At 36.6% G+C, this 14,042-nt stretch overlaps 1 protein-coding gene across 1 annotated transcript in view; it reads left to right on the top strand.

The window, feature by feature from the left end:
* CCT2 (chaperonin containing TCP1 subunit 2) overlaps positions 1–13,780 on the top strand; it is a 21,775-nt gene extending 7,995 nt beyond the window's left edge. Inside the window, exons 8-16 of the mRNA XM_006095477.3 lie at positions 798–898; positions 1,097–1,224; positions 3,853–3,956; positions 6,767–6,886; positions 7,276–7,404; positions 7,589–7,692; positions 9,066–9,165; positions 10,053–10,194; positions 13,504–13,780. Of these exons, the coding sequence (XP_006095539.1) occupies positions 798–898; positions 1,097–1,224; positions 3,853–3,956; positions 6,767–6,886; positions 7,276–7,404; positions 7,589–7,692; positions 9,066–9,165; positions 10,053–10,194; positions 13,504–13,534 (959 nt within the window). The 3' untranslated portion in view covers positions 13,535–13,780. The remainder of the gene's footprint in view (positions 1–797; positions 899–1,096; positions 1,225–3,852; positions 3,957–6,766; positions 6,887–7,275; positions 7,405–7,588; positions 7,693–9,065; positions 9,166–10,052; positions 10,195–13,503) is intronic.
* Positions 13,781–14,042: the final 262 nt, after the last annotated feature.

Here is a 14,042-nt window from a genome sequence, read left to right as displayed (position 1 = left end):
CTACTTTCCCTCTGGTATTAATAGTCTGAACACTGTTTCTCTGTCTTTGGATCTGTCCCTGTTCATCAGTCTATGTTGTTCTCTATATTCCACAAATGAGTGAAATCATGAGGTATTTATCTTTCTCTGACTGGCTTATCTCAGTAATTTCTAACAGTACATTGTGTATCTAAATATTCACAACTTGTTTTCTTTTGTGTTGGTTTTAAGCTAATAATAGTGAACTTAATACTTTTACATTGCAACCCACATTCCTGTGTATATAGTATACTGTATATCTGATAAAAGTTTCAAGATACTGTGTTTACTCTTAATACTTGTGCTGTGCTCTAATTTTTTTTCCATTTCATATAGTGTTTTTTAAATGACCTACTACATTGATTTTTGTGATCACTGTTCTATTGAAATGCTTTATAGCAGTGGTTCTCAACCTTGGCTGCACATTAGAATCACCTGGGAATCTTTTTAAAATCCTGCTTTCTGGGCCTCATCCTCAGGAAATTCTGTTTCTTTGTTATTAATGTTGTGGCCTCACCCCATAACAAAGAAACAGAATTTCCGGAGGATGAGGCCCAGAAGTCAGGATTTTAAAAAGATTCCCAGGTGATTCTAATGTGCAGCCAAGGTTGAGAACCACTGCTTTATAGAATCTAGGTTCTAGGAGCTTAGACTTAGTCTAAGCATTAAAGTCTTAAATTAGATTTAAATGCATTCTTTGAAAGTAATTTGATAAAGCAGACAACTTTGTAAGAGTTATTAATTCAACCTTGAAGTATTTTACTATCCTTATATTGTAGGCTTTCTGTTGGATAAAAAAATTGGAGTAAATCAACCAAAGCGAATTGAAAATGCTAAAATTCTTATTGCAAATACTGGTATGGATACAGACAAAATAAAGGTATGTTTACAGTTCTTAAAACTAGTTGCTAGCTGCTATAAACTTGGGCTGGGAATCCATTGTACCATAGAGGTTAGAATATATATAAATATATGCACATGCACACATTTTTTGGTGTGTTTCCATAAAAATGTATATATATGCTACAGAACTCTGAAGAGTAATGAAAGTGATACTATTTTTCTGCTTTCCTCTTAGATATTTGGTTCCCGTGTAAGAGTTGATTCTACAGCAAAGGTTGCTGAAATAGAACAAGCAGAAAAGGAAAAAATGAAGGAGAAAGTTGAACGTATTCTTAAGCATGGGATAAATTGCTTTATTAACAGGTCTGTGCATTCTTGTGCCAACAATATTTGTAACGATCTAAGAAAGGATTTTTTTTCCTAAAAAGGCTTATGGAAATACTTTATATGGAATTAGTGATTTATTTAGGAACTGCTTTTTTTTCCCAGATAGAAATATAATTGTACACAAGGCATTTGCATTACAATGATTTTAGTGATATTTAGTGATTGTACTTTACTAACCCTTTTTATGTTAACAGTAACAATTTTCTGATTTGGCAGATATGCTATAGTTTTCGCTATAGTATACATGTATTTGGAGGAGTGAGTTAATTTCGTATTAAATGATGGGAGTTTGAAGTAGCAAAAAGCTAAAAGCATAGAGATAAAACAATGAAGAGATGAAAATATTAAGAATTTGTAGGGCTTTTTTAAAAAATATATTTTTATTGATTTCAGAGAGGAAGGGAGAGGGAGAGAGAAACATCAATGATGAGAGAGAATCATTGATCGGCTGCCTTCTGCATGCCCCCTACGGGGGATCGAGCCTGCAACCTGGGCATGTGCTCTTGACTGGAATTGTAGAACCTGGGACCCTTCAGTCTGCAGGCCGACGCTCTACCCACTGAGCCAAACCAGCTAGGGCAGGGCTTTTCTTTTAATTTGTATGAAAAAATATATGTAAACCTTTTTCATGTATTCTTAATTGTCAGTAACGAAGGCTTTTATGGATTGTTTTGAAAGGGGAAAATACCAAGAGGAACATCACATTTCAGTGAAATGGCTGCAGTTAACTTTGAGAGATAATATTTAATGAAAAATAATTGTTTTAGGCTAAATGTTTGTGGGCTTTTTAAAAGTAAGTTTCTAAACTATGTAATCTGTGAATCTGATAAGACATTTTGCCTAGCAGTGGATTAGTGTATACTAATTATAATTTTGCTTTTTAGTAATATATGTTCATTTTGGAAAATAGAAAAGTATAAAGAAGTAACAATCTAGGGTCTTAGTCAGAAAGTCTTTCCTTTACAAAAGTTGACTTTTGTGTGTGTCTGTATGTGTGGTAGTCTAATTTCATAAGCTGTAAACTTGTACCTCATCTTTTAAATCTATAGTTTTTACTTAGAATTACAGACTTTCTATAATTTGTAAATTGTGATTTATACAAGCACTCTCCTAGTGGACATTGCATCACTGGCAAATTTTGTTATTCTATGTAAAAATTATTACAGATATCATCATTACATGCTTTAATACCAAATTTTCTTGTAGATTCTTAGGAGTGGAATTAAAGCATATGAATATTGGCATGGTTTTGTTGCATTACTGTTAAATTGCTTTCCAGTTTATACTACCAGTAGCAATACAGTGGAACCTTGGTTCTTAAACTTAATTCATTCTGGAAGGCTGTTTGGAAAGTGATTTGTTCGAAAATGGAATCATTTTTTCCCATTAGAAATAATGTAAATTGAATTAATCCTTAGTTCCAGATTCTCAAATGATTCCTTTTTAGCCTTTGTTTTATATAGTACATGTCTAATGTATTGTTTAGTATATAATCACTTTAAAAAAAAACTTATCTAAGCACCCCCTTCTAGCCTTACATGAATAACTTAGCACTCATTCCAAGAGTTTCAGGAAGTCAGTATGAGGCATCTTTGCTTTTTCATATATGGCTGCCTCTGAAATGCTGTCACTGGCTAACTGCTATCCAAATCAACAGTTTTTCTACCTCTTCAATTACCTGTCGTCATTTCTTTCGCACCCTTAGCAACATTAGCACTCTTAATGGCCTCTTTATGTTTTAAAATTGTGCTAATCATAGACTGACCCAGCATCAAAAGCATTCTCTCCTTGGTTGCCTGAGACCTTTTTTGTCATGCTGAAAGCGTTGTCAGGTCTAAAGTTTGGTTCCTCAACAAGAAGCTTGGCTTGACAACTTAACACATTTTTTCCCTGAACAACTTAGTCCAGAATCAAATTTTTCAAGATGGAAGACGTTCAAGAACTGAGGTTTGACTGTGTAAACAGCGGTTCTCAACCTTTGGGTCGAGACCCCTTTGGGGGTCAAACAACCCTTTCACAGGGGTCGCCTAAGGCCATAGGTAAACACATATATAATTACATATTGTTTTTGAGATTAATCACTATGCTTTTTTAAAAAATATATTTTTATTGATTTCAGAGAGGAAAGGAGAGGAAGAGAGAGATAGAAACATCAGTGATGAGAGAGAATCACTGATCGGCTGCCTCCTGCATGCTCCCCACTGGGGACCGAGCCCGCAACCCAGGCATGTGCCCCTGACCGGAATCGAACCCGGGACCCTTCAGTTCGCAGGCCGACGCTCAGTCCACTGAGCCAAACCAGCCAGGGCAATCACTATGCTTTAATTATGTTCAATTTGTAACAATGAAATTGGGGGTCACCACAACATGAGGAACTGTATTAAAGGGTCACAGCATTAGGAAGGTTGAGAACCACTGGTGTAAAGGAACACCTGTTTTTAATACTAGCATGGATGTATTACAATTTATAAATTATTGTACAGCTGAGAAATGGTATCTTCTAATTTGCATTTCTTTGATTTCTGTTGCGGTAAAGATTTTTTTTTTTAGTCTAATGTATTTTATCTTGTGAAGTAACAATGTATTTATGTATTTTATTTATAGGCAATTAATTTATAATTATCCTGAACAGCTCTTTGGTGCTGCTGGTGTTATGGCTATTGAACATGCAGATTTTGCAGGTGTAGAACGCCTGGCTCTTGTCACAGGTATGGGGAAAAGTCATTAATTTCTTTCAAACATAATAATCATTCTTGGATTTATTGAGTTTTAGTACAGTTGGCTCAAACAACACAGGGCAGATTAGGGGAGTCAACTCCCAACCCTGGGCAGTCAAAAATCCCATATAACTTGAATTCACAAAAACATAATAGCCCTTCATACCCAACTGCAATGGAAAAACTTGACCCTTGAATAACATGGGTTTGGACTGCACGTATCCAGTTTTTTAAGTTCACTCATAAGTGGACCCATGCAGTTCAAACCCTGTTGTTCAAGGGTCAACTATATATGTAACTCATTGCTGAGAGTACAAAGAAATCCCTTTAAGGAGTTTGGAGTATAAACCGTTATTCTGAAATCTGATTTAAACTTTTTGGATATCTTTAGTTACATTGTTTGTTTGTTTGTTTATTTATTTTAAAATTGTTGTTGAAAGTTTTACATATGTCTCCTTTTTCCACCATTGACCTCTACCCACCTGCTCCCACCTCCATTATTATTTTTAAAATATATTTTTATTGACTTCAGAGAGGAAGGGAGAGGGAGGGAGAGAGAAACATTAATGAGGAGAGAGAATCATTGATCTGCTGCCTCCTGCACACCCCCCACTGGGGATTGAGTAACCTGGGCATGTGCCCTGATCGACCAGGAATCGAACCATGACCTCCTGGTTCATAGGTCGACGCTCAATCACTGAGCCATGCTGGTCAACACATTATATTTAACACTAGAGGCCTGATGCACGAAATTCATGCAAGAGTAGGCCTTTCTAGCCCTGGCTGCCGGCACCAGCTTCCCTCTGGCATCTGGACCCAGCCTTCCCTCGCAGCCCTCGTCCGGAAGGTCATCCAGTCTAACTAGTGTATTATGTTTTTATTTATTATAGAAATTAAATTACATGTCAGGCTTACTGTTGGTATAGATTTCTTTTTGTTGTGTTGTTTTAAAGATTCATACTACATTATTTCTCAAACTCACAGGACCACTGTTCTAAACATAAAGTCTATCTATAAGCTGGAGCTTAAAAAAAGGATATGTCTTATGTAGTTTATTAACTTATTTATTTCTAGTGCTAAGTGAGTAGTTTAATGTTTTGTGTCCTGCATGGTGGTACAATTATGATAGAATATTTACTGAACACTTAACAATATACCAAAGAGTGGGTCAGGAATTTAAACATTGTTTTTATTATTTTTTAAACATTTCTGAAAGCAATAAATGTTGAAATAGTGTGAAACAGTTCGGCAATGTATGATGAAAAGTTAGTATACTCCAACACCAGTTATGAGTGATATCCCAGTTGTGTGAAATAGAAATTGTGTTTACAGATAAGGTTAAGTATTAAAAACTTCTATTTGAATTTTCATGTTCTTGAAAATGGATGAATAGGTTGGAAAGTTGGGTTGGGATCTGGCAGTGAGAATTGAGGAGATTGGGGTTTGGGAAGTAAAGCCACGGGAATGTTGAATTCAATTTGGAACTGCCATGAGTATTAGAAATAATTAAAGGATACTAATTAATGTAGAGTAGAATTAGTCTCATCTCAGAATTCTACAGCCATTTTTTTCCCTCTTTTTGTTGTTTCTTCAGCCATTTTTTTTTCCTTTTTTGTTGTTTCGTTTCCTTCAGCCATTTTTAATAACCTGGGAAGCATAATCTTTTGACCTAAAAAGAAGCGTTTTTCTTTTATTAATTGCTTTGAAGTGGGTTTACCTGTTCTAATTAAAGTTCTTTAAAGCCATTGCACACTTGATGCTTAAGGTGATTAAACTTGAGGTGCTCATGTTTATGTAATTCCTCCTTTATTGTGACAAAATTAAAGACATTAGAAATGTGAATGACAGCACATTCATGGGATAAGTTGATATCATAAGTTGATCCTGTACATGAAATTGAGACATATACTCAGAAAAAAATTTGCTGCACTAAGCACACCAACTGAATTTGACCCCAGGGTGGCTCCCATTCTATTAGCTTGTATGTTGTCAAAGTGTGTGAAATTGGTTCTTACAAATGTCAAGAAGTACCTTGTAAGCAGATGTAGAATGAGTGAGTATAGGATAAGTGAAAATTCTCAAAAGTCAAATTAGTCTCATTTTTGGGATATGATATCCCAAACATCTTTTGGGTCTCAAGTCTAGAAAACAAAGTTTATTTTGTTGACACCTCAATTAAGTTTGCTCTTGGAAATTCTCTATGTATTTCCTCCTTTTCTAGGCATTACAGGAACTCTCAGACATTTCAGTTATTGTGATAATTAGCAGATATCAAGTGCTCCCTGTTTAAGCTGGTTCCAAAAATTGTACATCTGTTGTCATAATACTGTTGACATAATAGGACTAGTCAAATATTCTCATTTTTGTTTTGAGAAATTGGGTCATAGGAGTACTGGTCTTCTAGACTGGATTCAGAAGAGAATCTGTATTTAAATTCTGACTTAAAGGTAAATGTTGAAGTTTCAGTTTAACCTTTCAGGGTGTGGGTTGTAGTATACAGTATGTGTATATAGGTCTGAGGCCAGACTGCTTGGACTTGAATCCTACCTAGCTTTACCTTATTTGTTCAAGCTGTGTAGCCTTGGATAAGAAACGAAACATCTCTTTGCCTTAATTTTATCATTTCTAAACGATAATGGAACCTATCTCATTAGGTTGTTATAAAGTCTAAACCAATTCATAGGTGCTTCAAACAGTGGTTGGCATATAATAAGTAATCAATTTTTTAAAACGTTATCTGTCCATTACTGCTTGTTAAAAAACAAGTTTTAAACCTGTTTTGTATTTAATTATGTTCGTAGGTGGTGAAATTGCCTCTACCTTTGACCATCCAGAACTTGTGAAGCTTGGAAGTTGCAAGCTTATTGAGGAAGTCATGATTGGAGAAGACACGCTCATTCACTTTTCTGGGGTAGCCCTTGGTGAGTGACCATGTAGATCCTGGTTTAGGTTCCTAAATCTTTGCTAGGCTCTGTTGAAATGAAAAAAAAAACACACACAAAACAGTCATATAGTTACTAGAATATGATGTGTCTTAATTCTTGTGAAGTATGCCATATGTTAATTTTAATCTCTTTTGAGGTCAGCCTTATATTCTTATCTTTGGGAACAGTGCATTTTCAACATACTTGTTTTTTAGATAATTTAGAACTGTTATGAACAAGGGTTGCTGGTAGAGAATGTGTAACAGTGGAAGACATATCAGTTTCAAAACAAAGTAATATAACCAACACTTACATAAATGATAGAAGGCAAATTTTTATGTTTTATAATTAAATGCTCATTGTGACATATTATTTTTTAACATTAGGTGAGGCTTGCACTATTGTTCTTCGTGGTGCCACTCAACAAATTTTAGATGAAGCGGAAAGATCTTTGCATGATGCTCTTTGTGTTCTTGCACAAACTGTGAAGGATTCTAGAACAGTTTATGGAGGAGGTAAAACATTTTATTTCTTAAAGTATAGTATAAATTGTAAGTGGTTTTTAATGGTTCTTATAGAAACTATATATTGCCTTTGCACTTAATTTTCAAATGCTTGATATATCTAAGGGAAGTCAGTAATTTAGTGTCTTCGAGACAACTAAGCATAATGGTATTTTATTTAATTTTTAATCCATAGGCTGTTCAGAGATGCTGATGGCTCATGCTGTGTCACAGCTTGCCAATAAAACACCAGGTAAAGAAGCTGTTGCAATGGAGTCTTATGCTAAAGCACTGAGAATGGTAAGTTAAAAATAAGAGATCTGAACTTAAATTTTGTTGGTTTTGATGGTTTTTAATTAAATATCTATATATATAAAAGGCTAAGCAACCGTCTGACCATCTGATCAGTAGCTATGACACTTGATGACCATCAGGGGGCAGACACTCAACGCAGGAGCTGCCAAGCTGCGGTGACTTGGCAGCTGTGGTGACTGGGCAGCTGCGGTTCTTGGGTGACGCACCCTGGCACCAGAGAGGAGGGAGCCCAATTCTCGGTGCATCACCCGAGAACCGCCCTCTGGCAATCCAGGACCCCTTGGCGGATGTCAGAGAGCTGGTTTTAGCCTGATCCCCGCAGGCCAGGCCAAGGGACCCCACCTGCCAGAGGGACCCCACTCACTCTGCAGACGCCCTTTGAGGTGTGGCTGGCCAGGGAGGGACCACGGGAGGTTGGCTCCAGGGTGTGTCCAGTCTGTCTCGCCCAGTCCCGCCCCGCCAGTCACCTTCTATGTAATTTCTTCTTAATGTGCACGAATCCATGCAACGGGGCACTAGTATTTTTATAACTTGGACACAAAATGTTTATTTTCTTGCCTTTAAGAAAAAGAACTGGTTCACACTACTTTTACATTTGATTCTGGCCCTGGCTGGTGTGGTTTAGTGGTTAGAGCATCAGCCTGCACACGGTCAGGGCTTGTGCTAGAGGCAACCAATTGATGTCTCTTTTTCACATTGATGTTTCTTTTTCTCTCCCCTTCCCCCCCTTCACTCTCTAAACACCAATGGAAAAATATCCTTGGGTGAGGATTGACAAAACAAAAAAATTTGATTCTGGCCCTAGCTGGTTTGGCTCAGTGGATAGAGCGTAGGCCTGCAGAATGAAGGGTCCTGGGTTCAATTCCAGTGAAGGGCATGTACCTCGGTTGCAGGCTCCGGCCCTGGTCAAGGGCATGTGGGAGGCAAGCAATCGATGTGTCTCTTCTAACATCGGTGTTTCTCTGTCTGTCTCTCCCTTTCACTCTCTAAAAATCAATGGGAAAAATATCCTCAAGTGGGGATTAAAATAACCAAATTTGATTCTGAAGTTTATCCTCTTTGAGTAGTGATTAAAGGGAAGCAGATTTTACAGTGTTATGTATTTTTAAAAAGCTATCCTAGTTAGGCATAAATGTTTTTTGTTTTTGTTGTTGTTAATCTTCACCCAAGGATATTTTTTGCCCCAACCGGGGCCAGCGATCTAACCTACAACCCAGGCACATGCCCTTGATCAGGAATTGTACCCTCGACCCTTTGGTGCTTGGGCTGATACTAACCACTCGACAACACCGGCCAGGGCAGGCATAAATGAATTATACTAGAATAGATAGTAACCATTTGTCTTCTCCACTTCATAGTTGCCTACTATTATAGCTGACAACGCAGGCTATGACAGTGCAGATCTGGTGGCACAGCTCCGAGCTGCCCATAGTGAAGGCAATACAACTGCTGGACTGGGTAAGAAATCAATTGGGACCTTGTAGTAGTTAAGAATAACTTTTACCAAGTTCTTTACCTTTTTAAAAAAATGAATTATCATGGTAACCATATAAAAGACTCCTGCATTACATAATCTAGGAAAATGTTTTACTTCATATTCTCAACACTGCCAAACTTTGTTACTCCATAAAGGGTATAAATCTAGTTAAAAGACTTGTAACTAGTTTGTTATATTATGACTATAGAATTTAAGTACATAAACAGTACTTACATTCTGAAATAAGTGTGTAAACTTCGCTATACTTATTGTAATAAAATCAGTATCAATTCCTAATCTCACAGTAGATTATTCTGAGACATTCTTCAATACAGATCTCTGATACATAGATAAAAGTGGCCAAAAAGGCAAATTTAATTCAGATAGAAAAATATCCCAACAAACTATTCAGGATGTTATAGGAACAGTCTTAGAGGGTAAGTAATCCAGCCATTGGACAAGAGAGCTGATGAATAATGATCTGTATGAAGATGAGGTTAGGATTCTCACAAGAAGAAAAATATTTGATTTCTAAATTCTCTATTCTAGTGCTTAAGAATTATGGTAATTAGTGAGCAAATTTTCTGTAATAATTTTATATATATATGTTCAAGATAGGCAGGTGATCTAGTATAAAGTTTTGTATAAAATTTTCATTATTTGACTTAGTAGTTTTCCATTAATGCAAATAATTAGTAGTTAATGTTTTGATTTTTTAAAAGGCTTTTCTTGAGTCATAGACTTGAGTCATTAGGTGCTGTAATTTTATTATTTGTGACAGGATTAATTTCATTTCTTAAAAGTCATTAGTGATGTTTTGATACTTGTTAAAACCATAGTTTATTTAGTATAAACTTTTTCTTTCCAGATATGAAGGAAGGTACTATTGGCGATATGGCAGTACTGGGCATAACAGAAAGTTTCCAAGTGAAACGGCAAGTTCTTCTGAGTGCAGCTGAAGCAGCAGAGGTGATTCTGCGTGTGGATAATATCATCAAAGCAGCACCAAGGTATTGGAGCACTTTATAAAATATAAAACATTTCTTAGAAAAAATTTTATTGACATGGGAACAAACAGGTAGCTGCATATATTTGATATGGTAGTTGATAGAAAGTGTAGCCATTTTTGCCTAGATAAAAGAATTACGCAAGTTATTTAAAATATGTAATCACAACTCTTAGATTTAAGCCAGAAAAGCTTAGGGGAGTAGGGTATGGTGACACAGGGAGCTCTCAGGATTGAAAGTCACATAAAAAGCCAGGTTTGGAAAGGTCAAGAACCAGAGAGCTTGGGGGCAGGGGAAGAGCTGATATCTTATAATGGATCAGCTCCACTCATTTCCGTTCTGGGCACACTTTTCCATACTGACATTATTTTTTTTTTTAGAATGATGAGTTTCCTGTAGTTCCTTTATTGTATTGATTTCAAAGAGGAAGGGAGAGAGAGAGAAACATCAGTGATGAGAGAGAATCATTGATCAGCTGCCTCCTGCATGCCCCCCACTGGGGATCGAGCCCACAACCTGGGCATGTGCCCTTGACCTTTCAGTCCGCAGGCCGATGCTCTATCCACTGAGCAAAACCCGCTAGGGCCATACTGACATTTTTTTTTTAAATATATTTTTATAGATTTGAGAGAGAAAGGGAGAGGGAGAAAGAGATAGAAACATCAATGACGAGAGAGAATCATTGATCGGCTGCCTCCTGTATGCCCCCTACTGGGGTTGAGCTCGTAACCCAGGCATGTTCCCTTGACCGGAGTTGAACACGGGATCCTTCTGTCCACAGGCTGACACTCTATCCACTGAGCCAAACTGGCTAGGGCCATACCGACATTCTTAAGCACATAATGAGCAGAGTTTCTTGCATGTTCCTATATCAGCTTTTCTAAGATGTCAAATTCTTTTCAAAGTCATTCACATTAAAATGATTAAATGGCAAGAAAATTTTAACTTTTGAATATTCAGTTAATAATTTTAGTTACTCTTATTAATAGTTACCAAAATCATTTATTTTTACCTGTTAGTGATGGTTCAGGGAGATGGGAGGGAATGGTGGCATGGACCACGAGGTAGAAGTGAAGGTGATGGTGACAAGTGGTTGGTAAAAGATACATACTTTGAAGGTAGGATTTGATTATGGGTTGGATGCAAGAAGTGAGAGGAAAGGGAATTGTGGCTAATTCAAGGTTTTTATAGGGAGAAATGGAATTTCTCTTATCTAAGATGGCTTTGGGAGGGAAGAAGGGGATTTCAATTTGGGAATTTGAGATGTCTTTTGATAGTTGAGTTGGGTAGTTGATTTTGTAGTTTAGGAGAAAGTTGGAGCTATAGTTATAAATGTAGGAGTTGTCAGCCTATGGGTGTTATTTAGAGCCATTAGACTGGCCCAGTCCCCAAGGGAGTGAATGTAATTAAAAAAGGAAAGCAGTTTTAAGGACTGAGCACTGAAGAATTCCAGTTTGGAAAGATTCAAACTGGATTCATGCTATAATCTCTGCTTTTATATTTGAGATTTTCCATAATACAAAAGGTGGGAATAGTGGGGGGTTGCTACTGCAGTGGGAGGAAAAATCAAGAGAATGAGTATCCAGAAGCCAAGTGAAGAAAGGATTTAGGAAGGAGGAGTGATCAACTGTCAAAATGATGCAAATAGGTCAAGTAAAATAAGGACTGATAATTGACCTTAAAAATTGGATTTAATGCCCAGCCAGTATTGCTTAGTGGTTGAGTGTTGGCCCATGAACCGGGAGGTCATGATTCGATTCCTGGTCAGGACACAAGCCCAGGTTGTAGGTTCATTTCCCAGTAGGGGGCAGCCAATTGATAGTTCACATTGATGGTTCTATCTCTCTATCCCTCCTTCCTCTCACTAAAATCAATTTAAAAAATATTAGAAAAAATTATTTAATCACAGGCCATTGGTAATCTTGACAACTAGTTTTAGTGGAATGGAGGGGGTGGGAAAAGAGGAATTGGAGAAAGTGTATATAGACCGCTTTTTTGAGGAGTTCTGTGAATGGGAGCAGATAAGTGGGATAGTAGCTAGAGGAGGTGTATGGGTCTTGACATTGAAAATTCAGCTTAAGAGGGAGCGATTTCCTAGAGAGGAAATGATAGATGCAGAAAAGGGGATCTGTCCACTAAGTAGCTGCAAGAAGGAATGGGAGATCAGAGAATAAAAGTAGGAGTTGGTTTTAGACAGGAGCATAGGGAGTTAATCTGGAGTAATAGGAAGGAAGTTGGAATGCTACTAAGAAATTGTGCCTTAAAAGCCCAAAGGACTTTTTTTGTGCAGAACCCTGCATTATTCATTTCATTGACTTCTGTGAGTGGCAACTATCATAATACTATTAGAGGAAGGAAAGAGTAGAGAATAGTGATTTGGATATAGAGAGTACAAATGAAATGGTATTTAAATCTACTGTGATGTAGTGGAAAGAGGACTGGAATGAAAAATCTAGAGATTCCCTGCTTCTGGTACTGGGAAGATAGGATAATGAGAAGCACTTCCCTCACCAGTTCCCATATTTTGAAATGGAAAATTGGTAAGAAGGAGAAGCTGACAAAGTTTTTTTGGAAGTAGTGCCATCAAAGATGACTAAATGCAATTGTGATTTATCTCTTTATATGATTCCAGTATGCTATCCTCCTTGAGTCTGTATTCATGCTTTTCTGCTTCTCTTACTAGTAACTGTTGTGTTTATTAGAAGCAGTGTTTCTCAAGTCCTAGCTTCTTGAACAGGCATTAAGTAAATAATTTCACTAATACCCCTACCATGCCACCTTCCTGAGCCATTCACTATGGTTACGAGAGAATAAAAGTTTAACATGTAAGAGGTACTATTGGCGAGTTACTTGACCCCATCACCACCTTACCTGTTGGATTTTTTTTTTTTCCTTCAGTTAGAATAGTGATCCAGAGATTTTCATCTGGCGGCTCCTAAGCCTTGTCATTTTACAGTTTCTGGTTAAGAGTAACTGTCTTTGACTATTTTAGTAAAATTCCCTAACACATAGTAGTTGCAAACATGAATTAACCATTTTTTGGAAAATACATATTAACCATTTTCTGGAAAATGACCTGTTTGTTTAAGTAGGTTGTTTGGACAAGAAGTTAAGAACTGCTAAATTACTATAGACCTTCATATTTCATAGATATAAAGTCTTCTTAATAAAATGATAATTGAGGGATGTTAGGTAAAAACATCTTAGAATTGGGTTATAAGGGTCTTAATAATAAAAACTTTTGGTTACAATCATGCTTTTCATTCTCACTATTAACTTTTTTCTAAAGTGTATGTTGTATAATCCTTGCAGGAAACGTGTCCCTGATCACCACCCTTGTTAAGCATTCCTATATGCTGTTATGCTCTGGACCAGTTCATAGCAAAGTTGTTTGAAAGACTTCGACTTCTTAAAGAAGACTGTGGAATCGAAGTTGAGCTGTGGTTCTTATATCCTTAAATTTAGACATTTAGCTGACCTTTCATTTTAACATGGGTCTAACTTATTTGCTGTTCATTCTCCATAAAATTCAGTTGTTTTAAAAGTACATTTCTCATACTGTGCATCAAAATAAAAATTTGAACCATTACTTACGTCTTACCTTTTTTAGTGATTTGTTACTTGTAACTTAATGGGTATGGATGATTGTACTTTCAGTATAGAGTTGTTTCAACTTAACTACTGATTGACCTTAAACATTAATGAAATAATTATCTTGGTTAACATAAGTCCAAATCAAATGTGATACACATACACAAATTTTTTGGTTCTCAGTTATACATAACCTTTATTAACTAACCATTTATTTTTATTTAGTGAAAATACCTAGTCTTCAGTACTCATTTAATTTT

This window comes from Myotis lucifugus, unplaced genomic scaffold, assembly GCF_000147115.1.
Source record: "Myotis lucifugus unplaced genomic scaffold, Myoluc2.0 scaffold_156, whole genome shotgun sequence".
In the NCBI taxonomy this organism is placed as follows: domain Eukaryota; kingdom Metazoa; phylum Chordata; class Mammalia; order Chiroptera; family Vespertilionidae; genus Myotis; species Myotis lucifugus.
Note: the sequence above shows the minus strand (reverse complement) of the source record. Positions and strands in the feature narration are given on the sequence as shown.